The sequence below is a fragment of the Stomoxys calcitrans genome, chromosome 2, assembly GCF_963082655.1.
Source record: "Stomoxys calcitrans chromosome 2, idStoCalc2.1, whole genome shotgun sequence".
NCBI lineage: Eukaryota > Metazoa > Arthropoda > Insecta > Diptera > Muscidae > Stomoxys > Stomoxys calcitrans.
In genome coordinates this window covers 210,370,502-210,396,359 of record NC_081553.1, presented here as the reverse complement: position 1 = coordinate 210,396,359, position 25,858 = coordinate 210,370,502, and the positions used below count along the sequence as shown (strand labels likewise).

General features: G+C 37.5%; 1 protein-coding gene across 1 annotated transcript; it reads left to right on the top strand.

Moving 5' to 3' along the window:
• Positions 1-507: 507 nt before the first annotated feature.
• On the top strand, positions 508-25,824 carry LOC106087208 (ATP-dependent RNA helicase bel). The gene is made up of 3 exons (XM_013252174.2): positions 508-1,038; positions 20,115-20,463; positions 23,070-25,824. Exons 1-3 carry the CDS (start codon positions 994-996, stop codon positions 25,016-25,018), a joined length of 2,343 nt encoding a protein of 780 aa, XP_013107628.1. The 5' UTR covers positions 508-993; the 3' UTR covers positions 25,019-25,824.
• Positions 25,825-25,858: the final 34 nt, after the last annotated feature.

Here is a 25,858-nt window from a genome sequence, read left to right as displayed (position 1 = left end):
CTCAATAAATACCACACAATACAATTTTTCTGTCTTCCAAAAAAAAAAGCAGTGGGGAAATATACAAAATTTGGTGTACGATTATATTTATTAGTAGAGAACACAAACCCGAAGAGTTGAAAATACTATATTGTGTTTGTATGAGGGGCAGTAGAACCACCCTATGCGTTGGTTTGTGCCTTTGTTTTGTGTATCCAGACAATGCCAGGCAACACATGGTGGCAAACAACTATTCGTTCATTCATTTAGCCAATCGCCACTCCTCTTTGCTGCTAAAGTTAATAAATATCAACATTAACGTTGTTATGAACAAATAAATCCGTAAAGTAGGGTTCAAAAATTATCAAGTTTTTTTTTATTTAATGAAACCGAAAAATAAATCTCCAGTGCTAACAATGTCGCCCTGTAATTTGACGCTGGCAAATGACTCTTTAATTGGGTTTAGCCGCTTTTGTAGCAAGTAACCGGTATTAATCCGCCATTTTATTCGATCGTTGTTGTAGAAGTGCCTACACCAGTGAGTAGCGAACAATCCATTACCTTTTTTTCACGCGTTGGGAAAATTAAAGTGTTTCTGAATTTCTGCTACGGATAATTGTAACGCAGAGATATTTGCATTTCTGCAATAAAAAACATTAAAAAAAGAAAAAGATTTTATTTAGAAATAGAAAAACGTTAAAATAATTCACAAATTTTCTTCGCTAAGCAAGAAATAAACGAATTAAATTGATTTTTCTATATATATACGTGCGTGTGTGTGTATATGTGACTATACGGAATTTTTCATTTGCTTTTGTGTGATAGATGATTGATACATAACTTTTTCTTATATACTCGACACCACGAAAAACGGATTAAATAAAAAAAAACTATATACTATTTATCTGAAAAACAAAGACTAATAAGTACTAACTATATTGATAAAAGAAATAATTGCGAAAATTTCCTAAACGGAAAAGCACCGAAAAAATTAGAAACTGATTGGAAAGTAATATGAGTAATGCTATTAACCAAAATGGCACAGGTCTAGAGCAGCAAGTGAGTAATAAAGAAGAATAAAAAAATAATTCTAAGCTACACAACAAAGACAACCAATGATAATGATCCCCACACTTTATAACGATGGTATATGCAGCAGCAGCAGCGCACACACATGATGAATTTAGAATTTAATTTAAAATGGCATAGTCTCTGTTTCGAATAAAGGAAAATGGAAATTTCTCTTTGTAACCGTATCGTGGAACAGAATTATTGATTTCATAACATTTCACACATTTCTTTCTCTTGCCTTGCACAAACGCGGCGGCGGTTTAATGGTTTTAAAAAAGCACCTAGCCAATAAATGTTGCCAGGGAATTTTTGCTGAAGAGAAAATAGGGATTAGCTTTTCTTATGGGGAATTTTGATACAGTAATTGGTCGTAAGGTTATACAATTTATGCACGGATGTGGTCAACGTGTGAAAGTTTGACGTGTTTACTTTTTTATTTGATAAAAGTTCATTTATTATATATACATATATAAATTGACATAAACAAGGGACGAGAACAAAGACACTGTTTCTCATATATTTCACCATATATTTCTAAAGCACACTTCTAATAAATAACCACATTTAAGTATACAATTTGGTAGTCACTAAGTCTAGAGATTGCACATAAGGTCATTATTGTACGTTCGGGCATCTATGTAACAAAATTCTGGCAACCTTGCTGCTGCTGTCAACAGAAAGTACAAAATGAAGAAAAAACGAATTGTCTCTTCATTTGTGTGTATTTTCTTTAGTTTGTAATTTTTAAAATCGTTTCGTGAATTCTTTTCTTCGTTTACTTTTTCTTTTTGCATGTTTTCTTTCTCATCATGTATATAGAGGTATTGGTTGGTGGTGGTAGTAGAGGTTATGTGGCAGGCTGGTAAGAGATTAGTTGTTAAGCACGTTGTTTTTGTTGTTGCTGTAACATTTTCGAGGTTCTCTTTTATTTCTGTGTCATTGTGTTGTATTTTTTTTACTTGGCGTGGGGTTTTTATTTTATTCATTGTTGAAGATGAGATCTTTGTTTTTTGTAGAGTAGATTTGGTGTTGTTGATATGAGTGCATGGATTACTGAAATTTAAAGGTTATGTGCTAAGGGAACACAGTTTTAATTTACAAGAATTCTACTGCGTGCGCGTATTTATGCAGCAGTGTGTCGTTGAGCAAAACAAAAGTTTTAATATGTGGGGAATAATTTTGAATTAGTCAAATATTTTTTTCTAAAAGCCTTCTGTAATATGCGATTTTTGTAGTTTAAATATATTTATTGGAAATGTATTCATATCTATGTACTTCTGTTGTTTTGCAAATATCCGAGTTACCAAATGAAAAACATATCTATTGTGAATGACAGACAAAAAAAAGTTGTTTCGTATTGGTTGACATTTATAAATGTATTCAATTGCACACGTTTTATTTTAAAAAAAGGTTTAGAAATAATGCAAATTTACCCATGAGCATTCGATAAGGGGGAACGGGGATAATATAAAATAGAAAACATAAGGTGTCATCATTCAAGCGGAATGACAATATTAAAAGAGGAAGAACGAAACAGTTATTCAATGATTAAACGTTCTGGAATGTAAAAAATTGCAAAGAATGTTAAAAATAACATAATGAACACCGAGAAATATAAACAATTTTTTTTGGTACCTTTTTGATTTCTTCCGATTTGTGTTAGGGTTGATAAACGCCAAAATACAAAGCATATAGCGGGAGGAGTGTATTATTTATCCATAAAGCGCTGTATGCACCTCTGGCGAAATTTTCGTTACCATAAGAAATGCATTGACATGCTAAACGAAATTTTCGTAACCGTAATTTCGTAACGGTACGCAACTCAAATGAAATTTTCTTGGCGTAACAGGGTGGTATAATATGCATTGCGGAATTATTTTTCGCAATTACGAGTGAAAATGCATGTTTTTATAGGACCATTCAACTTGAAATTAAGTTATTTGCAAATAAAAATGATTAATTTTAGTATATATTTGCAATGTTAGCAAAAAGTGATTAAAATTCGGCCAAAATAATAAATCATTGTTTTTCGCCATCCTGCATTCTACACAACTATTTTTCAGTGGCGACTTAAATGTATGGCTGCAACCGTTACGTATTCTGCTCTCAAATACCTACTTTTGGTTTGACCCGCATAGGAATAGACCTCAAATTTTTACATAAGTTATTTATTCTACTCTGAAGTAACTTTCGTTTGAATCTCATATTGTCCTCATCGGCCTACGTTAACATTTGGTTTTTTGGGTGGGGCGGCCCCTTTGTGATTTGAAAACATTTTTTTATATATGTTTCGCATTCTACTTCCTTTTACCTCCCTTTTACCGGCTCCCCGGCACATGGGTTAAAATTCTTTTATCAAGTTCCTACTCTACTCTTAAATATCTTTCATTTGATACATATATTGTCCTAATCGGTAAATATTTTTTTGTGGGTTTTGGGATGGGACGTTCTACAAAATTATATGACCCTTAAGTTCTATACCAATTTCGTGTTTTTGGGTTACAATAGGCGTGCTGACCAAATTTCACTTGAATCGGTCCACCCATCTCGTGAAAATTGGGGTAAGGAGGAGGGTCCGCTCCCCTAAAAAAATTGGTAACGCTATATGCATTCAATCCCTACCATCTGTGAACATTTCATGAAAATCGGTTCAGCTTGTGGAACCCCGAACTTACCGACTTCTAAGAGTAAACGAGATGGCAACCCCTCAGCTGCCAGACGAAGACGAAAGCAATTGCTAGTTGCTCGTGAGTTGTTTAGCCTTCAGCTGTAGATTTTCGCAAGTTAATCGAATTAATTGTCGCACAATTTTATATGAGATAAAAATAAATTTAAACAGTTGTTAAGTTAAACTTGAGTCTTTTATTAGCAACAACAACTATAAGCCATTTTGAACATAACGCATAACGATGTGCATAGATAAATTATATATATAATGAATTTGAACTTCACACACAGACTGGTTGCTGGCGATTGTGAATATAGATAAATGAGAATTATCTAAGAACATGCCGCAAACAGAATACTGTTCACAACGGCATGCAGTTTACTTCGTTTGCAATAATTATTCAATTATTATTCCAGTGAGAGAAATTATTGCGTAATGCACGTATATAGGGTTTCGGCAGTCGTAGCTTCCAACATGTGTATATTGCTTTCTTTTCTTTTTGCTGTAAATTTGATTTTTTTAATTTTTTCGGCCGATAAGCTTGACATTTGCTGTCAAATGTTGAGAGCACAAAAATTGATCTTTTATTTCATTCCTCTTTGCGAGGTGTACAACTTCTTAATCCCGTTTACCCTGCTCATTAAATCCGGATTTAAGGCTCTCGGCAGCTGATGAAGGGAAAACAGATGATAGAGCCATTAAATCCGTATTTAAAGAGCAATGGAAATATCAACTTTTAATTTCAATAAATATATACTTTATCATCACGATAGTGTGATATTTTGGCCAAATGAATGTACGGATACCGACAACCGCGCTTAAGCTGTGTACCGGGCTTCAAGATATAAGCTCCCAATGTTGCCAATTGTTAAAAAATATAATATAACATAGCCATAGCTTTAAGGTTGGTACGCAGCTCTAATAAGAATTTTGTTTCCATAAGAAATATATTGACAGCTATATTCTCTTTTTGGTTGGCGTAACGGGTGACACTGCAAGAACTGCGAATTTTGGCCGCTTTAATTTAATGAAAATTTGGCATTAAATCATTTGTTCCATCTGTAACTGTATTTATTAGGAAATAACAATGTCTAGTTTCAATAAATATATACTTTATCAGAATAAAAGCTTTATCAAAAAGCTTCCAAAAATTTCGCTAGAGCCTCGCTCTGAGCTTTCTGTGATTGTGTCACAAGAACTTCGAGTATTCACAGCCCACAATTTTTTTTAGCAGCCGAACCATAACACTTTGGGGTCAGTTCCAGATCCTCGGCAATGTGTATCTTAGTTTCTTATCTGTTCTATAATTTCAAGGCATATCGTAACGGGTAACCTTCCCGAATGGCCCAGTCCTTGTTATTTATTGTATACACCAAAGCGCACATTGTCATCTTTCTGGAACCAGAAGTCTGCTTACAATTTTATGCTATGGATATTGTTCCAATCGAATCTATCAAGGACAGTGGTACAGTAATTTTTATAAAATAGAGAATTAGACAATGTGCAATCCACATTCTCTGGAATTTCCGGCATCATGTTAGGAATAGCGTATTACTCGTAGTTTTTTCTTGATCAACGACAGAGCTGCCTTAATCTCACGGCAGTGTTAACAACAATTTGCCGAGGTCCAGAGGCATTAAATCTAGCTTTAAATACGAAATAATGGCATTGTAAATGCACTGCACATTTTTTTCTGCTAAAATTTTGTTGTCAAACAAATTTGCGCATAAACAGCAGAGATACAATTTATTTTTAAACAACTCTATTTCGCCTGTTTGCTTTTGATAAAATAACCACTCTCACAATTTGATACATTACTAACGAATACACCTGTCTATCTGTCTGCCTAATGTTGCATTCGCTTGTGTTCATTTCTGAAAATATGCTTCTCGGTAAATGCAAATAACCTTGCAACAAAAATTGAGATTTCATTTTCCTTTCAGTACAACTGCATAAAATTATTTTCATGTTACGTTCGTTCGTTCTCTTTGTTATAGACAACCAAACAAATACATGCATATATATAAATGACTTTGAAAGCAAATTTGAAAATTAAGAACATCTTAGCGGTAGAGGGGGTTAGTGAAATTAAATTTTACAGATTTCTAAATAGAAATTTTACAAAAAAGGCAATAGGAAACAAAAAAGCGGGAAAATCTTTTATAGAGATGACAAAGAGTACCTACATAGAAAAGATCATTGAAATTTGTGTATTTTTTAATTAGCTTATCTGGGCAACTTCTCATAAAAAACAAGTAAAGGGTGATTTTTTTGAGGTTAGGATTTTCATGCATTAGTATTTGACAGATCACGTGGGATTTGAGACATGGTGTCAAAGAGAAAGATGCTCAGTATGCTTTGACATTTCATCATGAATAGACTTACTAACGAGCAACGCTTGCAAATCATTGAATTTTATTACCAAAATCAGTGTTCGGTTCGAAATGTGTTCATTCACCGTAACGTTGCGTCCAACAGCATCTTTGAAAAAATACGGTCCAATGATTCCACCAGCGTACAAACCACACCAAACAGTGCATTTTTCGGGATGCATGGGCAGTTCTTGAACGGCTTCTGGTTGCTCTTCACTCCAAATGCGGCAATTTTGCTTATTTACGTAGCCATTCAACCAAAAATGAGCCTCATCGCTGAACACATGAATGAACGCATTTCGAACCGAACACTGATTTTGGTAATAAAATTCAATGATTTGCAAGCGTTGCTCGTTAGTAAGTCTATTCATGATGAAATGTCAAAGCATACTGAGCATCTTTCTCTTTGACACCATGTCTGAAATCCCACGTGATCTGTCAAATACTAATGCATGAAAATCCTAACCTCAAAAAAATCACCCTTTATTTCCACCAATAGCTAATGAATGACATTATTGCTGATAGTCAATGAAATGTAACGATCTTTAAAATTCACGAATACATTAAAATGTAAAATTTTGAAAATTTTCCAAATTTTTTTAGTATAATTACAATGATAATGAAATGTAAATTCACAGAACTCTTTAGTCCCAAAACCCTCCAATCTGTTAGAAAATCAGAACTATATTGAGTCTTAAATAAAGGAAGTCCCTGGGAGTAGAGTACAAATCTAATACCCAAACGGCCTTAATTTCCTTGCAGCGAGGTTCGAAAACCGGAAAAGGTCACTGTGTGCCAGATGTGGATATTAGGGTGGATGCGAAAGCAGCACATAGCTTCAAGCGCCATGTATATAACTCCCGCTGTTTATGGTTTCCACTTTTCAACGTAATCAATGAATACTACATGTACATACCAAAATGCTGATGACATAACCATGCCATAATTACCAAGTAGTGTACCGTAAACAGCTGAGTACAATTTTTTCTTGCGAAGTGCACTATGTGTCAACGAGTTTTGGTTGTGTGTGTGTATTATAGTAAAGGACAATAACATACACAAACAACGAAAGATGGCGCGAACTAGTAACATACACAAAGTCAGAGTTGCACCAATCACTGATTTTGACAGATAGTGTACTCAATATTTTGTTGTTGGGCAGCTGTAACTACCTGTAAATGAATGAATGAATATCTTGGCTATAACCTTGCCAGCAAATTTTGGCCTCTTTCCACTCTTTGGGGTATGTTCATCATATGCATTCCAAACGGCTGACTGTCATTGATTGGACTCAAAAAATGATGGAGCCGAGTTTCGTCCATTGTCACTTATCGACATATAAATTCGTATTTATTGCGATCAAACACATGTCAGAATAATCAATTCTTTATATTTTTTGGTCGATTGCGAGCTCTTGCGGTACTCACTTTTTACAGAGCTGCAAGCGTCGTGGTAATAGTATAAGTTTTGCAGGGATACCAAATTCAGACATGGCTTGAAATGAAGGCAGCTTTGTAGTCAACGAAGGGATGGTAGACGTTAATTTGTCCTTTTCAGGTCTTTTCCCACCAGGGGAGGAGACTTATTTCTCTGTCGTTGGCACGTTCTGTCATGTTCCCTTTTTTGTATATAGGTATGTGTTCTTCCAGCCAGATGGCGTAGACGTGTTGATGCATTATCAGCGTAACGCCTCCGGTCTTAAACAGTTCAGCCCGCAACCCATCGGCTGCTGTTGCCTTATTGTTTTTTAGCCTGGTACAGTGCACCTTTTTCTTACAACGTGGTACATATTTGCTGTTTTATTTTAGTACTGGATAGACTAACAGTGAAGGGCAAAAATGAAACGCAAAAAATGTTCGCAAGTCTGTTTGTTTAGCATGAGGTGGTAACTGTCAAAACAATACGGGAAAGAAGTGAGATGACTGTAAAATTTAAAATAAAATTTGCAAAACATATGTGGGCATAGAAGTTAATTAAAATTTATTAAGATTTGTGCATGCAGTTTTTAAAATATTTGGTTTTAATTTGATTATGCCAGTAGAGTAGAGGTACTTCTGGAAATGGCCACACTTATTTGTGAAAACCATATAATGGCAATCCTGACGATAGATGATCTACATAATCCTGCAGTGGTAATTTATCTAGAACTTGTTGTCCTGGATATATGTAATTTTCATAAAAATTTCATTGCACTGCAATTTATAGTACAGCTAATAGCTGTGTTATATTGTCAATATCTACCATCATAAGGGATAGGTTATGGTATATTCATGACCTGGAAAAACTGTAAAAATGCCCTTTATGCCGTATTCTTCACATCAGTAGCTTTTTAATAATTATGGTGGTAACGTGGGTTTCTTGGGGGAGGCTTTTGTTACCCAAGCACGCGTGTTACGGCTCTTTCCATAAAGTGGAAAATGGTTTGCCATTGCGTTGGGACAGGGAATGCTTTCGTCAAGCTATTGGGTGATTGCTACATATTTGTTCCAAAAAATAAGAGGTGAATTATGGATGACAACTCAACTAGTTCTTCTTGCGTTGCCAGAAGAAATAAAATTTGGTATAAAGTTGAATATTTTTGTCGGTTTCATTCGATATCAGTGTTTTGAACGGTCAGCTACTATGTAAATTGTAAAAAAAGTATACAATTCAATGCAGAAATGGACATTTCTATAACAATTTTGCCCGTTGGCAACTCAACTGAAGTTGGGTTGCAATCCATAATCGACCTATAAAATTTTTGTTTATGTGAGCAAAATGGATTTTTTAATTGGGGTACCAAAATAGAGAGGACATAATTGAAAGCTCATTGTCGTCGAAAGGTGTCACAGAAATGAACATATGGGTCATACCGTTAGTTTTAAATAAGAGACAAAAAAGCAATGTCTGTCAAAATTTAATTCTTCAGCAGAGTGAATCTTACAAGGGCCGACTTGGGACGCCCTAATTCCTTTTTTTCTTCAGTGAAGTGTCCTGAATAAAAAAAGCTAAATTTCAGCTGCACAGACTTGCACCATTTGTATATTTTGGATTATTTTGAAGAAAAAGAAGGATTTTTCGGTCTCTCCCTCGTGCTACATCGGGCCATGGGCGCAAATAAGGCTGATTTTGAAGAATTCCGCCCTTCCCGATCCATCGCACTTCTTGTATGGCGGTAACGTTTGCCCTGTACTTCTCCAATACATCCGCTAGTGCGAATATTGCATTCTCTCTATAAAGAGTTCGGACATACCAGATACAAATACGCAAATCATGGGGTTTGCGGGGGTCGCCAACACAGGGCGATTAGTTTTTAATCTTCTTCGCTTTTTCAAAGTAATCTCTAAGTTTTTGGGTGATTAGTTATAACCCGAAGCTCCAGCCCATTTTTGTAATCGTTCTTCGGGTGAACTCGTGGCACATTTTAACTCACTTCCTTTTTAAAGCCAATGAGTCGGTAGTCACTCAAAGAAGCACACCAATAGAAAATTTGAACATTCCATGAATGAAAAGGGGCAAACTTTTCCCCTACCACAGAGTGGTGCTGTCCGATTTGAGTTTAAGCTCAATGATAAGAGGACCACTTTTTAACCCAACCCCTTAACCCAAAAACGCCACCCAAAACCAAAAGTGGACCGATGGGCACAATATGGTTATCAAATTAAAGGTTTTGTAGACTAGAAAACGAATATTATATTAAAATTTTGGTCCAAGCACCCGGAGGGCTGCCCCAACCCCAAAACTCCTCTAAACAGATATATTCGCCCCATGTGCCCCCAAAAGGGCATATTAGCCAACCATGGCTATATGAGACTCAAATGAAAGGTATTTGGGAGTAGATTACAATATGACATTAAAATTTGCGTTCAAGTCCAGGTTGCGCTTTTCCTCCTAAAGATACGTCAAATAGATTAATTGACCTATTATGACAATATGGGACTCAAATGAATGGTATTTGAAAGTAGAAAACGAATTTGATATTCAATTTTGGAACCAAGTGTTTGGGGATATGAAGTTCAGTTTAGGGTGAGATTTAGGGCGTTACCCCCTAAACTGAACTTCATATCTGACTATGGCAAATTGGAGCTCAAATCAACGGTATTTGGGTGTAAGAACGAATTTGATATCTATTTTCAGGGCAAAGTACCGGTGGCAATATGGGGCTCAAATTCAAGGGATTTGGGAGTGTTATACGAATTTGAAATCCATATTTGGGTCGAAATGTTTGAGCCGCCATCGCTCCCCTAAAAAGCACTTCTCATTAGGGTAAATTTCTAAAAACACCAGATCTCGGAGATTGGCGATGCGATTCGTTCGAACCTTTTTTTTTTTTCATTCTTACAGTCACCAAGGAGTGTAAGGAGATTAAAGCCCTCTCTGAGGATGGCACAATCCGCATCGTTTGAGTGCCGGACCATAACGGATTAAGGGGGAATGAAAGGGCAGACGATTTGGTTTGAGTGAAGGCCAGAGGACTGCAGTCGATAAACTTGGTTAACCCGAAGCCTTTCGGGTCGACGCAGTCCGTGGGCGACCAACGCATGTAAGACTGTGGAACAGCGAAACAGTCGGTAGGACGGCGAAAATCTTATGGGGTGATCCGGATCGTGAGAGGACGAGGCTATTACTGAAAGAAAGTAAGAAGGAGGTCAGTATAGTTTTTGGTGTCATAACGGGACACATAAGACTACGAGATCACTAATGCAAACTCGGTGCGGCAAGTGATAGCATGTGTAGGGCATGTGATGAAAATGATGGGACGTTAGAACATTTCTTTTTCGAGGTTTTTTCTTCGAGTTTACTTTTTAGTTTTTAGAGCGCACAACAAACCGATTACTGGCTTAGGTGTATGTCTATAGTGGCATGGGGCAGATTAATATATGCACCTTCTTTTCAACCTAACATAACGTAACCTACCGTCACCAAAAATAATACATGGCTTCTATTGTTGTAGTCTGGTGGCTCGGGGGCCGCCCAAAACCCGCAAAATGTATATATATAACAATCACGACAATTCAGCATCATAGGCGGACATATGCTACAATGTCACGACTTCGATATCCGCATTCAGGGCGAAGTGTTACCACCCTAAAAAATATTAGAGAGTTAAAGAAGGCGCAGCGGAGCGGGCCCGATGCGGCTAGTTTTCTATAAAATCAAATTTTGCCAAAATTTTCCGACGTACGTCTTTGATTGCCGTGCCAATGTTATAAAAATCTACCTGCACACTAAGTTTCGAAAAATCCTCTTTCACTTATTTTTCCGTAAGAAATGTGTCAACAGCTAGCTTTACTCGTACTAAAGTTAAGGTTAAATGGAAAGGATTTTCAAATTATAAGGCTAAACTTTTTGCAAAAGGCAAATTTTCCGTATAACATATTTCTAAACGACAACGGGGAGGTTCTCTCAATTAGTGCTGTTTGATTGCAAATTAAAGAATTGATTTTACAGATTGTAATTTTTAAAGACTCATAAAGCAAAGGTTAATTTTTTAACAAACAACTCCTTTAACAAAAGGAAATAGTAGCACATAACACGATTTGTACTAATATCATTTGCACATTCAACTTACATATGTAGTATGAAATGGGGAAAATAAGAGTACCTCAAGGTATTGGCGGCTGCTTCACAGATGTGAAAACGTACAAATGGCACTTCAATATATTATGCATATATGTATTTGTATGTTGGAATGTAAGTGTGTATGTATATCTGTATGTGTATTCCCATTTTTTTTTCTTGTGAGATGCTCACGTTTCGATTCTCTTTTGCCAATGCATTTCGAGTATTCGAGTGTTATGCTCAGTTTTTTTTTCTTTATATTATGGTTTGCATTTTCTATTCCCACCATTAAAAGGTCATGTAACGCGTACACAATCTACTTCCTCACTTCTATATGGTCGCCTATATGTATATTTGCATATGATTTTCTTACAAACGTGCATACACAGGTTTATTTTGCAAAAGATTGATATTGACATGACAAACCTATACATACACATGTTGGTATAAACAATAAAATGTTGAGAATTTGTATAGGTAGGTTGTATAAAAGGTCGCTAGTTTATAAAAATATATCACATACGTAGGCATACATATATGTAAATACATATGTGTGTTTGTTTTTATGATATTGAGCAGATATCGCAAGCAGCTAATTGTTTTTGTTTTTAGTGTTAAGCTTCTCACGGCAAATATATCAGAAAAAAATTATTGAAATGTATTACAAATTATTGAAATCTGAACCGAACAGATGTTTAGCTTCACAATTATTAGTTGGCATTCAAATAATTAGTTATTTAAAACGCTTCACGTCTGTTAAACTCAGTCATGTTGTCGAAATTTTCTTCGCACTTATCGGTGTATTTTCTAACTAAGGGTGCTCATGCTTTTTGTCTCAAATTTGCTTAAATAAAACCAAATGTCTTATTATTATTATGCACATGAACATTTTAAGAGAATGCTTAGGGATGTAGTATTCAAGATTTTACAACGACCGAACAATGGAATAGAAAATTGTCGTAAAGAAAATAGTAGACTGAATTCCAAAAAAATATTCATATCCATCCATACTAAGTTTGTCTGTGGTTTGACGGCGGTTCCTAACCTTTTCGTTGTGAGTCCTCATGATTTTTCGTGCTAGTGGGCTGCCCTCTCAACCCCTCTTGACTGCCCTATGGTCCCAGCAACAGATGATGCAAATTGTATCCTACTCAGAGAAGATGTTAATCTCTATGTTTATGGCTAAATTTCTATCCGTAAAGATGTTCACGATGGAATTCCTCGTATTGACACTGCTATTCAACGCACAACGTGATCGCTCGAATGGCCGTTTTATGGGTAAGCAGCCAGAAGAAGAATTCGGTCTTCTTCATAAATGTAGAATCTCAGACTTTCTACTCTCTCGTACTCAATGTCAAGTCTGATCTTAGGTATACGAAATGTCTTCCAATCTAAGGTAGTTTGCAATTTTCTCATCAATTATCCCGCAATGGATTGACTTGCTACTAGGGTTGGCTATGTTCAAGGGCACCAGACTAGCAACCTTGGTTACAAGCTGCTTCACTCGGAGACTAGGTCCATTGTGTTGGCCCCAGAAGAAGGTATAAAAGGAAAGAAGACGGAGAAAAACAGATAAAGATAAACTAAGGCACAAGAACAACAAACTCTTATCCATTATCCTGTCTTCTCGCAAATTCGGGATAGAGACGCAGAAGGTGCTCGAAAGTAACCAACTCCTCTTCGGCATAGCATTTCCTGCAAAAGTCTGCCTCTCTCTGCGTTCAGAGCGAGTTTACAGACTTGACGTTGCAATAACTCGTCAAGCCGCCTATCTGGCTGCCTTGCCTCTGCCTCCCGGTCTTCGTAGAAGGCGTTCCACCTACACAGAGTGAAGGGCTCAAGCCGCCTATATGGCTGCCTTGCCTCTGCCTCCCGGTCTTCGTAGAAGTCGTTCCACCTACACAGAGTGAAGGACTCATTGGTTTCGTAGCCCGATGTGCGACAATCAGTGATCCATTCCGGTTCAGCCCGTCGGCCGCTTCTTTTTCCGTCTCTGCTTGATGTTGCCGCAAAGCCTGACAACCTTTCCCTTGGTTCATGAAACCTCCTTGCATCTTCTAAGCAGTTTCGACCTCACGTCCACGTATGTATATTGTGACAGTCTTATCTGGCCGCTGTTACCGCAACGACATCGTTTCCAGTGCCTTCAGGACCACGAAGACCTCCATCTTCCCCAATTTCAAGTAATTCAATGAAAACTCTTGTTCTAATTTATACCCATATACAGAGGGTCCCAAGAAGATGATGATGCCTCGGTCTAGAAAACAATTTACGGTTGTCACCTACAGAAGTGGCGGCACAACGTCCCCTTCGGCATGCTATCTACCACTTTTTTCCCTTATACCACCTTTTTTCCTTATACCACCTTTTCCCCTTATACCACTTTTTCTCTTATGCCACTTTTTCCCCTTTATCTTTATGTCAAGGAACTCACATGTGCCTAGATTTGGATAGGTTAAAAAGATGATGCGGATTTTAATTCGCCCCATGTCACTATGGACATACCCCTAGGGCAGTAATCGGCTTGTTGTGCGCTCTAAACACTATAAAGTAACCTCGAAAAAAGAAATATTTAAGTCAGAAATTCCGCGCTACGTACAAAATCCCTAATTTTTTTCCATACCACGTTTGCCGCGAAAGCCGGACAATGACATAGCAAATGCTCCAACATCTCATCTTCCCCACATGCTATCACTTGCCGCATCGATTTTGTATACTGACCTCTTCTTACTTTTCAGCTATAGCCACGGCTTCTCAAAATCTGGATCTTCCCATACGATCTTCGTCACCCTACCGACCGTTTCGCTGTTGCACAGTATTAAATGCGAGTTCGACTTCCACTGCCTTAACTCGGACGGCACCCAAACGATGCGGGACGTGCGATCCTCAGAGAAGTGCCATTGTCAGCGGCCCGAAAGACTTCGCGTTAACCAAGTATATTGACGACCGCCCCCAGACCTTCACTGCCAAACCAACTGCTTTTCCCTATGGCCCGGCACCATAACGATGCTGAACGCGCGTTTCTCAGAGAAGTGCCATCGTCAGCGTTATCGTATTTTTACACTCCAAGACTGTTCATGACCTTACCGTATTATTGTTAGGCAGTCGAAAACAGATCTCGGTCCCTGGATTCTCAATGTAGACCACCAGGCCCACTCTGTCCTCTAGCTTTTATTCATCTGTGTAGCATGAACTACCAAATGGCAATACCAGGGCGGCACTCGACCACAAGTGTCGTCTCAGGTATTCCTATCGTGGCCTCCATTGTATCGCGATGGTATGACCTGCCCCCATCCTCCATCCATTCTCCCATCGCCTTAAGTTTCATAGCCGCAGTGGCTGCCTCACACTTAAACTGTATGTCTATGGCTCGATTATCTAGAATAGTCTTCAGTGCCCTAGTAAGCGTGATTCTCATCACTCCGCCTATACCCAGACAGCATGTTCTCTGAACCTGTTCTATTAGGCTTACGTTGTACTTTTTCTCCATCGCAGTTCACCAAACTACTGAGGCGTAAGTAAGTATAGTCTTACAACTCTCCTGTAGAGCCAGTAGACTATCTTCGGATTCAGGCCCCATAGTGCCCAACATTTGTGAGCCTTCTCTGTACGGTCCTGAATGTGACACTTCCATTTCAGTTTCCTGTCCAAGATCACTTCTAAGTATTTGACCTTGTCAGATTTCGGAGGAAACGTGGTGCATCAAAATGGCCCCCTTCGTCTTCCTCGTGAACGGGCATATTTACAAATTCACTAACATTGACACCCCTAGGTCTAGCCCAATCGTATGTCAACCGCAGACCTTTTCGCCCCTTCTGCATAGCTGGTTCGGATTCTTACCTCTTAGGTGCATTTTAGCAGACGGGTTCAAATCCCTCCACAGACAGCATCCGTAATAGGTTATTTATGATGGTCACCCATAGGAGCGGAGACAAAATGCCCTCTTTGGCGTGCCCTGTGCCACTTACTCCCTTATATTTGCTTCATGGGACGCACAATTCATCTATCTATTCCTTAGCGTATGGTTTGTCCACAATTGTTGTTTATACGAGGGCCATCCCAAAGGTAGCCTACATATTTATTTCGCAACATAACTTCCTTTTAGCTCGATACATTTTTGCCAGTGATTTTCAATAGCTTCGATACCCTGTTTGTAGCCAAAACTGTCTAGCTTCTCAAAAAAAGCCATCAACCACGACTTCCACCTGTTTATTACTGGCAAATCTCTTCCATATTTCGAATTCACTAAGATCGTTAATTTTTGAGTGCTCCAATAAAAAAAGATAACACCTTGGCGGTTGGAAATTTAAAACATATGTTAAAGTGGCAATTTTTCCTTAAAGTATTTATTTTTCATACTACCCCACAGCTTTCTCTGCTAAGTGCTGGAATAGTTTGGGATGTTTTGACTGATAAGTTGTGGAATTGCTCTAAAAGAATCCTATGCCAAGTGTGGCGTGCCTATGGGTTGAGGGTAAGAAAATTGCGCTGTTCTAAATAATTATTTTATCTGCGACGTACTTTTCTTATCCCTTTCCATAAGGTGAGATTATAAATTTGAATGCGTAGCACGTTTTATCTTTGTATGTATTATTGGAATGCATTTTTCTTTCGATTTGTAATTCCACCAAAATACTCTTCTAACACCCTAAAAAGTATACATTTATTTTTGACTGCGAAGGCATTGGAAATAGGTTTGGCTTACATAAAGCTCACTTATTAACCAATTTCCACGAATCGTTTTCCGTATAACCTAGAGTGCGATATTCTTACCCGATTTGGTAGAAATTTTCAGTTATTACTACCAACACCCTTACCACTCCTATTTGTATTCTTGATTAATTCTTATTCAACTGGCTCTTGAATTCTGTTAATATTCTTGCCAAAATATTTTCATAGAACGGATGTCGGTCAAACTCTAAATGCTATGGACAAACTGACTTAATAATGTTTGATTTATAGGTTTTTGATTTTACATATTCTTATGTATTTGATTTTAAAACTCAAAAGTGCCGAATTTTGGTTCAGCCGAACTTAGGAGAATTTGAAGTGTCTACCTTATGTAGACACTTCAAATTTTTGCTATCAAAGCCATGTCCCTATAACGAATTCTTCTGGTTGAATAAAAAATCTCATTGCCTTAAAAAGTCGTTTTTACCTGCGAATTTATTATAGCTTTCCCCGTTTGAAACCATATCGTCATCTATGATTATAACTGAAAAGCGGCGTGCTAAAAGATGCCTATTGTATTTCCGTAAATTGAAATTTCTGTTGACCCCCATACGCATGCATACATACAAACCCATATGTACGGTACCAGCTTCACTTGGCAACAAACACCATGTGTGACGATCGGCAAGAAAAAGCTACGCTTTACATGACATTATGCTGATGACGGCATTAATCATGGGGTTTAACAACGAACTGAAAACGAAGAGATGTACATTTCGGAAAGAATAGAAAGCACACGCGTGAGCTAGCGAGCTAGTGTGTGGTGGGGGCTAATGCTCATTTCACGCTTTTGATTCTCTGCTCATTTTAACGTCATTTGCCGTACATCATTGAGAATACGCTTCCCTACTCTCATGCTCTTCACGCTTTGAACTGGACTATATAGTAATACTATTGCTACTACTACAAGTAAAAACACTCTACCACCACTTAACAATTTGGATAGCTTGACAATTGATGGTCGGTTTTGCTTTTGTTTCTATTTTCAATTGCTATAGGCATGCACGGTGGAGAAGGTAGACGACTATTTATCAGGGATGATAAATTTTATCGTACAAATCGTACGAGTACTAAAGTGTATTAAATAATATTAAAAATATCTGTACTATTAAAAATAATAGTACAGAATTGTCTTCCATAAGGAGGCAATTTGGGGTACAGTTAATATAAGAGCTAAATATATCAAAATCTGAAACGGTATAGTCTATTTGCAATCCAAAAATACCTATATGTCAATTTGAAATAAAAGTTCAATATTTCAATTTCATGTGCATGCTCTAAATATCGACAGATAGGCAAACATAGCTCGATCGTCATGTATGTGTATATGTATCCATGTAGTTTATATCGAGCCCTTTCCGCGAAAATGATTCAAGCGACATTTTTTCAATTTTCGTTTTTTGTGGAATATCAATAGAGGATATCGAACTATGTCTCCTCTTCAAATATCGGAATACCGTATACCGTTATGAAATGAGAGCGAAATGATTTTGGTGTAAGGCTGAGTTTACATGACACATCTGATGTATGGTCATTGTAATAGTATTGGGGAAAACAAGGTGTATTCGTCACATGTACAAATAACCATCAGTCATGGCTGAAAACTCAAAATCATTTGATTTTTTTCGATGAATGACGGCTACCGATTATCGTTTACAAAGAAATGTGTAATCACTAATTGACAGATATTGAAAACACGTTGTGACAAATAAGGATAAGAAATGAGAAGTAAAGTATGAACGATTACATAAAATCAAAGAAAAGAAAAAATCGATGTACCGTTTTAGGCAAAAGCTGTAATCAACACGTACGATGAGTACGATCATGATGTGTCATGTAGACTCTGCCTAAGAGCCATTTAATGGTTGTTTATATTTTTGCGTGACCGCGATGTCGTTTACATTAAAATTGGACATTAACAAAGTATCAAATAATTTCACTATTTTAACAAGAATTTGGTTTTTATCTAAGAAGTTTTGTAACAATTTAATACTGATAAAGTAAGTTATACCTTATGGCTTTGGTGTATGTCCATAGTGGCATCGGGCGGATTATTATCTGCACCCTCTTTCCAACCTAACCTAAGTTATACCTTTTCTGGGATAGTAAATAATACCTTAAATCTACACTATGAGTTTAAATTTGGCCATATCATTATATTTTGATTTCATCCAAATCTGCGCAAATTTTGATGGAATTTGGCAGAGGTGTTCAGAAGGGAGCTCTAGTTACTACGGGTGAAAATCGGGTAATGCATGTTTAATAAAGATTATTGAAAATAACAAATTTCGGTAGTAATTGTACGACCCTATAAGTGAAAACCGGACGACAAATATATTGGGAGTTTTATCGAAGCCTGATCCGATTTCATCAAGACGTAGTAGCAGCAGTAGAAAAAATATTGTGCAAGATATTGAAATTGGTAAATAAGAGGGAGGGAGGGAAAAGTAAATAGGGCGATACATTACATGGGTACTATGTTTAAATGTAAATCGAGATCTATAATTTCTTTTCAGTGGAAATTTAGAGTGTCAAAAGTATTCTAGGAGACACATCTTATGAAGACCGCTGGAAAATGGCCACATTTTTTGAATATTAGTTAAAATCGTACAAACATTTATATAAGAGCTATATAATAATCTGAAACGATTTCGACCAAATTCCATACTTTTAGTAAATGACATTGTGCAACATTTTATGAAGGTTTAGAATGTGAAAATCGTTCGAAACATACATCTATATGTAAACATTTATCCAAATATAAACAGAGTTTCGTAAAATTCACCAATAATTTCAGTAGTAATAAGAAAATTTTGTGTGCCAAATTTCGTAAATATCTGTTGACAAATGAGAGTTATTGTAATATTAGTCCAAATCGGACGAAAACATACATGGGGGCTACATCTAAATCTAAAACGATTTTAGCCAATTTAAGTGTGTTCTATCTCTAGGCCTCAAAAGTCATCTATGCCATGTTTCAAGAAAATCAATAATGCAATCTGTAGTTTAATATTATATGACCGCGAAAAAATGGTTCAACAAAAAACCCCGTTATACAGAAAATATTAAAAAAAAATATTTTTTTATTTTAGTAAATATGCTTTAGATGGCTTTCTATACCAAATTTTAATCGCCAATCATGATGAATATATCAATAGTTATTCGTCTCCTGAATAATTTGGATTTTGTCGCTTACATCATTTTCACGGGAAGGTTGTGGATATAAAATTTTATGTTCTTATGCCATAAAACGTACAAATGTAAATGTACTAATTTTACTAATTTTATCATCCCTGGCATTTATTTGCTGACGCCTCCACCTCGTTGACTAGTGGGATGCGTTGCTTTAAAAATATACAGTTTGAGTCATACATATAAAAAATGAATTAAAAAAACTATTTTCCTTTGTTCTGGGTAATGGCGTCCAGAAAGAATTAAACATTGTTGGTTAAAAAATGTGTTTGAGAAATCCACATTGCAATTAATTTCTCTCCCTCTCACTTATCTCTTTGACTCTCTGAATACTTTTTACATCTCTTCGATATAAAGAATGTTTTAAATAAGAGAAGGGATTTATTTTTTGAATTGGGTTATCAATTCTTTGTCACATTTTAATGACGTGCACTTGCACATATACCATCACAGTTATTATTTAGTGATAAGTTGGTTGTTCCTCAATATTTCCCTCAGAAAATTCAAGATTTTGTGGCTGCTTATCAAGAAATTAATTTCTTTTTATTTTCGAAATGTAGGTTGCTGGTCTGGACTTGAATGGCGGCAGAGCTAACAGCAGCCCCATAACAACAAAAAGTTCTCTTTCTTCAAGCCAAGCAGATATTTATGTGCCACCACAATTAAGAGGTGACACGAATTTCGCACCCCTAGCTTCAAATTCAAACGATTCACGTTACGAATCCCGAGGCGGTGGAGGAAAATTCGATAACAGAGGTGGAGATCGTGATCAACAGCAACAACGTGGTGGAGAATATCGTCGAGGAGGCGGTGGTCGCAACTTTAATTCACGTGGTGATCGTCAAAGTGGTGATTTTAGTAACTTTAGCGGCCGTCGTGGTGGTGGAAGATACGAGGATAATTATAACGGTAAGAGGATATTTACAAATATATTTTTTTCCCATTAACGAATAGGGGACATACTTCTCACATATCAATGAGTGCTGTCCGATTCTAATTTCTTAGCTCAATTATTTTTATAGCCTTCTACGAACGGTTTTCCCTATTGCAACACTTATTTGAGGAGAAGTTTTTCTAGGATATTAACAGCTATCCAAATTATTTATTTCTAGGTTGGTTGTATATTTAGAACTACCGGGCTTTTTTTTTTTTATTTATGTTTAAATATGTTACCGAATTGGGTATAAAACTTGCGGCTTTTAAAATGTGCAAAGGTTATGCACATTCGAATTTTTAGTGAAAATAAGCCACCAAAATTAAAAATTTCATTGATTTGTAAGCCAGATCAAGGAAGCTGTAGATTGTATATTATTTTGTGAAAGAATCAAAGAGAATAAGTGAAAGTGGTTCTGGCAGCAAATGGATGGTATTAACTCCCACAATGTCTTGTACGCCCGAGCATATAAAGAAAACGAAGAAATTAGAAACCACAACTTTGAGATAGTAAAATTATCGGCATCGCCGCAGCCAAAACGAATGACACCAGCTTTGAAATAAAGCGAAGAATAATAGTGAAAAACAGATGCTACTTTGATAGACGAAAATTACACAATACACGACACGGATACTACCGTGTTGTTATATGTTTTTAAGGCATGAGGCAATTGAGAAAGCAGACGAGGCAGTGCTTCGAGTTTTTGAGAGAACGATTCTTCGTAAAATGTATGGACCAGTTCGCATTGATGGGGAATACCGACGTTGTATGGCGATAGCATAGTTAAACGTATCAAAATACCGGTTGCGTTAGCCATTTCATATTTTCAGAAGGAATGAAATGCTCCAGAAAATTGAGGCCCATGGCAATCTATTTAAAGTTTGGGCAATGAGTCAAATGTTCTGTCATAGCCAATTAAAGTAAAGAACTCTGAAGCTTTTTTCAACATTGATGTTCCGATGAACAATCGTACACATCGCCAAAGTCTGGCGTATTGTTGGATATTCGGCCAAATGAGTAGGGCAAGACTCCAAGATAAAACCTGGCAACCTATGTTTGAATGGGTCATTCGGTTAGAATAGACTCAAGGTGTGCGTAAGCGGTGGAGAAGGGAATGCAAAATATACTTCGTCAGCAGCACTGGTGAAATATCTAAGGAGGAATTGTCCACTTGGCAAGTCTCCAGACCCCTGAGGAAGAATTGCGCCTGGATGCGCAAGGAAACTCATCATAACGAGTTCAAGCGAATCTTTCGTCAGATAAATATCTACTGTTGTAAAGCAGGTTTGGCGGCTCTGAAAGTCCTACCGATGGCAGAAGGATTGAACGTTGTTCCTATCCCGGAACATTCGTGGACTAATAATTTTTCTAGATTTAATGGAGACATTTGTCCTCCTCTACCAAACAGGAGGTATTAGATCTTACCTTTTATATCAGAGAACATCAATAGAAGAATATGTGACTGGGAATTCTCGTAGCATCGCTTCATTATCTTCAGCCTTGGTGAATATACTGCAGACGTGGTCATTCTGTTAAACAGAAGGTAGGCGGATTGGGTGCACATCATACACAGAAAAGGGATATCTATTAGGATGAGTTGAGAAAATAGAAGGGGGACCTGAATAAGCTCAAAAGACGGTAGAAACTGTGGAGGAAGTTTTGGATCACGAACGCTCTGACCGACTTGCTTAAGACCGCATGAAACGACGATTGCTATGATGGTCCACAGAATTAGATAAGGCGAAAGCCACAAGGCCACCACAAGACTGGGATATTTATAAAGATAAGCTAAAAATACAAGCTGGACAAACTTCAAGATTGTTTGTCGAAATATTAGCTATATCGCCAGTAACGTTTCTTATAAATCTCTATTGTAGCATACTTATTGTGCACATGTTTTTGTTGCTGGATTGTGTTCCCAAAGACCATATTGTTTTCGCGGCGATCAGTGCTATGGCCCTACGACTCGAAATGTGCTTGCTCGATCATACAAGTACAAATATGTGGCTACAATAACAAATATCGGGCTGATGACTATCATTGCTTTAATGATCCGTTTTTTTTTTCAACGTCGGCATAGGTAGGGCGGGAAGGCAGACCTATATACCACAGTAGCGCTTGGTATATCAAAATTGATTTGATGAGAAGCAGCTGATTTGAATAAGTCTAGCGTACATCTGCTTTCTAGAGTGGCACTATCCTTTTTTGCATTTGACCATTTCAATTATCTGCGCACTGTAGGTAACTAAGGCATACAATAAATTGCTTCTATACCTATATATGGAACTCTTTGCCAACATCAATACAATTTCTTAGCAACGCAAGAAGCAAGTTCAAAAAATTTCTTATTAATAAAATATTTATAACTAATAATTTTTGTTAAAAAATTGTATTGAAGCAAAATACATTTTAATTCAAGGAATTAGCACGTAATCAAATGTTGTACACAAAATTTTTTTTGCCATTAAAATTCGCATACACTCTAATCATAAGATTGTTTTGTTGTATGTGAAATCATAAAATAAATAAATATATGCTCTAGCAATCATTAATTATTGATATTTTCTTCTATCGGTTCTAGGTGAAAACGATTCGAGACGAGGAGGAGACGATTGGAATCGCGGAGGAGGAAGATCTCAAAACAATAGAAACTACGATCGCCGAGAGGACGGAGGTAGCAACAACTATCGTGGTCGTGGCAGTGACCGACGCAATGGTCCAAACGATGAAGCGCCTCGTAACAATCGTTGGCAGGAGCCAGAACGTCGCCCAGAAGACACAGAACGCGGTGTTGAGGAACAACAAGGTGGTGGTGGTGGAGGCAGCGGTGGCGGAGGTGGTGAACGCCGATATGGAGGTCGATGGAATGATGAACGCCGCGGCGATATTGATTACACCAAATTGGGGCCGCGCGACGAGCGCCTTGAAGCCGAGCTATTCGGCGTCGGTAATACCGGCATCAATTTTGACAAATACGAGGATATACCCGTGGAAGCGACGGGCAAAAGTGTCCCGGCCAACATCACATCCTTCGATGATGTGCAGTTGACAGAAATTATTCGCCATAATGTACAAATGGCTAGATATGACAAACCGACACCGGTACAAAAGTACGCGATTCCAATTATTATAAATGGACGCGATTTGATGGCTTGCGCCCAAACCGGTTCAGGCAAAACGGCTGCCTTTTTATTGCCGATATTGAATCAAATGTATGAGCATGGAATACCGCCACCACCCCAAAACACTCGTGGCTATAACCGTCGCAAGCAGTATCCATTGGGTTTGGTGCTGGCACCAACTCGTGAATTGGCAACACAGATATTCGAAGAGGCCAAAAAATTTGCCTATCGCTCTCGCATGCGCCCCGCAGTTTTGTATGGTGGTAATAATACCACCGAACAGATGCGTGAATTGGACCGAGGATGCCATTTGATTGTGGCCACTCCTGGACGCTTGGAAGACATGATAACCAGAGGCAAAGTATGTTTGGACAATATTCGTTTTTTGGTTTTGGATGAGGCCGATCGAATGTTGGACATGGGTTTTGAACCCCAAATCAGACGCATTGTTGAAGAATCGAATATGCCGGGGCGAGGACAACGTCAAACTCTTATGTTCTCGGCCACCTTCCCAAAACAAATACAAGAGTTGGCATCTGATTTCTTGAGTAATTACATTTTCTTGGCTGTGGGTCGTGTGGGTTCCACATCGGAGAATATAACGCAAACTATTTTGTGGGTTCATGAACAGGACAAACGTTCGTATCTACTGGACTTGTTAGAAACCATACGTGCTGGCACTGAAAACTTTAAGGATTCTCTAACGCTGATCTTCGTTGAGACGAAAAAGGGCGCTGATGCTTTGGAAGAGTTCTTGTATCAGTGTAATCATCCCGTCACCTCCATTCACGGCGATCGTACGCAGAAGGAACGCGAGGAAGCCTTGCGTTGTTTCCGTTCGGGAGATTGTCCCATTTTGGTGGCCACCGCTGTAGCCGCTCGTGGCTTAGACATTCCTCATGTAAAGCATGTTATTAATTTCGATTTGCCCTCAGATGTTGAGGAATATGTGCATCGTATTGGTCGTACCGGACGTATGGGCAATCTCGGTGTAGCCACTTCCTTCTTTAACGACAAGAATCGTAATATTTGTTCAGATCTGGTTGAGCTATTGATTGAAACGAAACAAGAATTGCCTAGTTTCTTGGAGGATATGATGGCATCCGATAAATCATATGGCGGCAACAAGCGTCGAGGTGGCGGAGGCAATCGTTATGGCGGTGGTTTTGGATCACGAGATTACCGTCAACAATCGGGCGGCGGCGGAGGCAGCCGTGGCAGCAACAATCGTTCTTCAGGAGGCAATCACGGAGGCGGTGGTTCCTACCGTAGCAATGGCAATTCCTATGGAGGCGGTGGTGGTGGTGGTGGCGGCGGCGGTTACTATGGTAGCAGCAGTTATGGAAATGATGGCGGCAATTATGGAGGAAATTCCTCGTCTGGTCCTGATTGGTGGGGAGGTCAGTAAGCCCACACGATAAGAAAACAGCCCGAAAGAAGAGAAACAGATAACGAAAACTTCGAGGAAACCCACAAAATAGAATTTAAAAAGAAGAAGAAATCAGTGAATATATAGAAAATAAACACACAAATTATAGTTGATCCCATAAAATATCAGATAAAATTACACACAAAGAAAAACCTAAAACGCGAAATCGAACAGTAAAAAACGCAAAACAATATAAGCAAAAATCTTTTTTGAAATACATACATATATTACAAGAATATATATAAATATGAAAACATACTTTATTTAATGAAACAGCAAAAATATTTTTTTCCTATTTTTTTTATTATTATTAGTTTTCTTTATTGATGATATTGGTATAATACCAAAAAAAAACACAACAGCAACATATATTGCAACAAAATACCTTTGAATCTACTTTAAATACATTTTTACCATCATTAAAATTATTATATTAAATATAATTTTCTATCTTACAACAAACACTACACACACTTCCCCCAACTCCAACACACACACCTCCATCCCTTAACAATATCCAAAATGAGAAAAATTGAGATAGCAAAAAATTTATCAAATCCATATAAATTTTCAATTATAAAATCTATTTTACTTCAAATTCTTCTCTCACTCAACACCAGACAATTCTGAAAGGAATAAAGCAACAAAAACATTATTTAAATAATCTTAAAAAAAAACAACAAAAATATGAATGTTTTAAATTGAACTTTGAAAAACACAAGAAAAAGCCAATCGCTAACTAAAAAACAATAAAATATAGAAAAAAAACCGAAAAAACCATAAAATTATTCTGTGTTGTCTTCTTTTTAGTGTTTGTGG

Bases quoted from the DNA above. Each gene is read 5' to 3' on its own strand.
- LOC106087208 (XM_013252174.2), top strand. From the start codon at position 994: ATGAGTAATGCTATTAACCAAAATGGCACAGGTCTAGAGCAGCAA. The intron at 1,039-20,114 runs GTGAGTAATAAA...TTCGAAATGTAG, and splicing joins GCACAGGTCTAGAGCAGCAA to GTTGCTGGTCTGGACTTGAA. The intron at 20,464-23,069 runs GTAAGAGGATAT...TATCGGTTCTAG, and splicing joins ATACGAGGATAATTATAACG to GTGAAAACGATTCGAGACGA.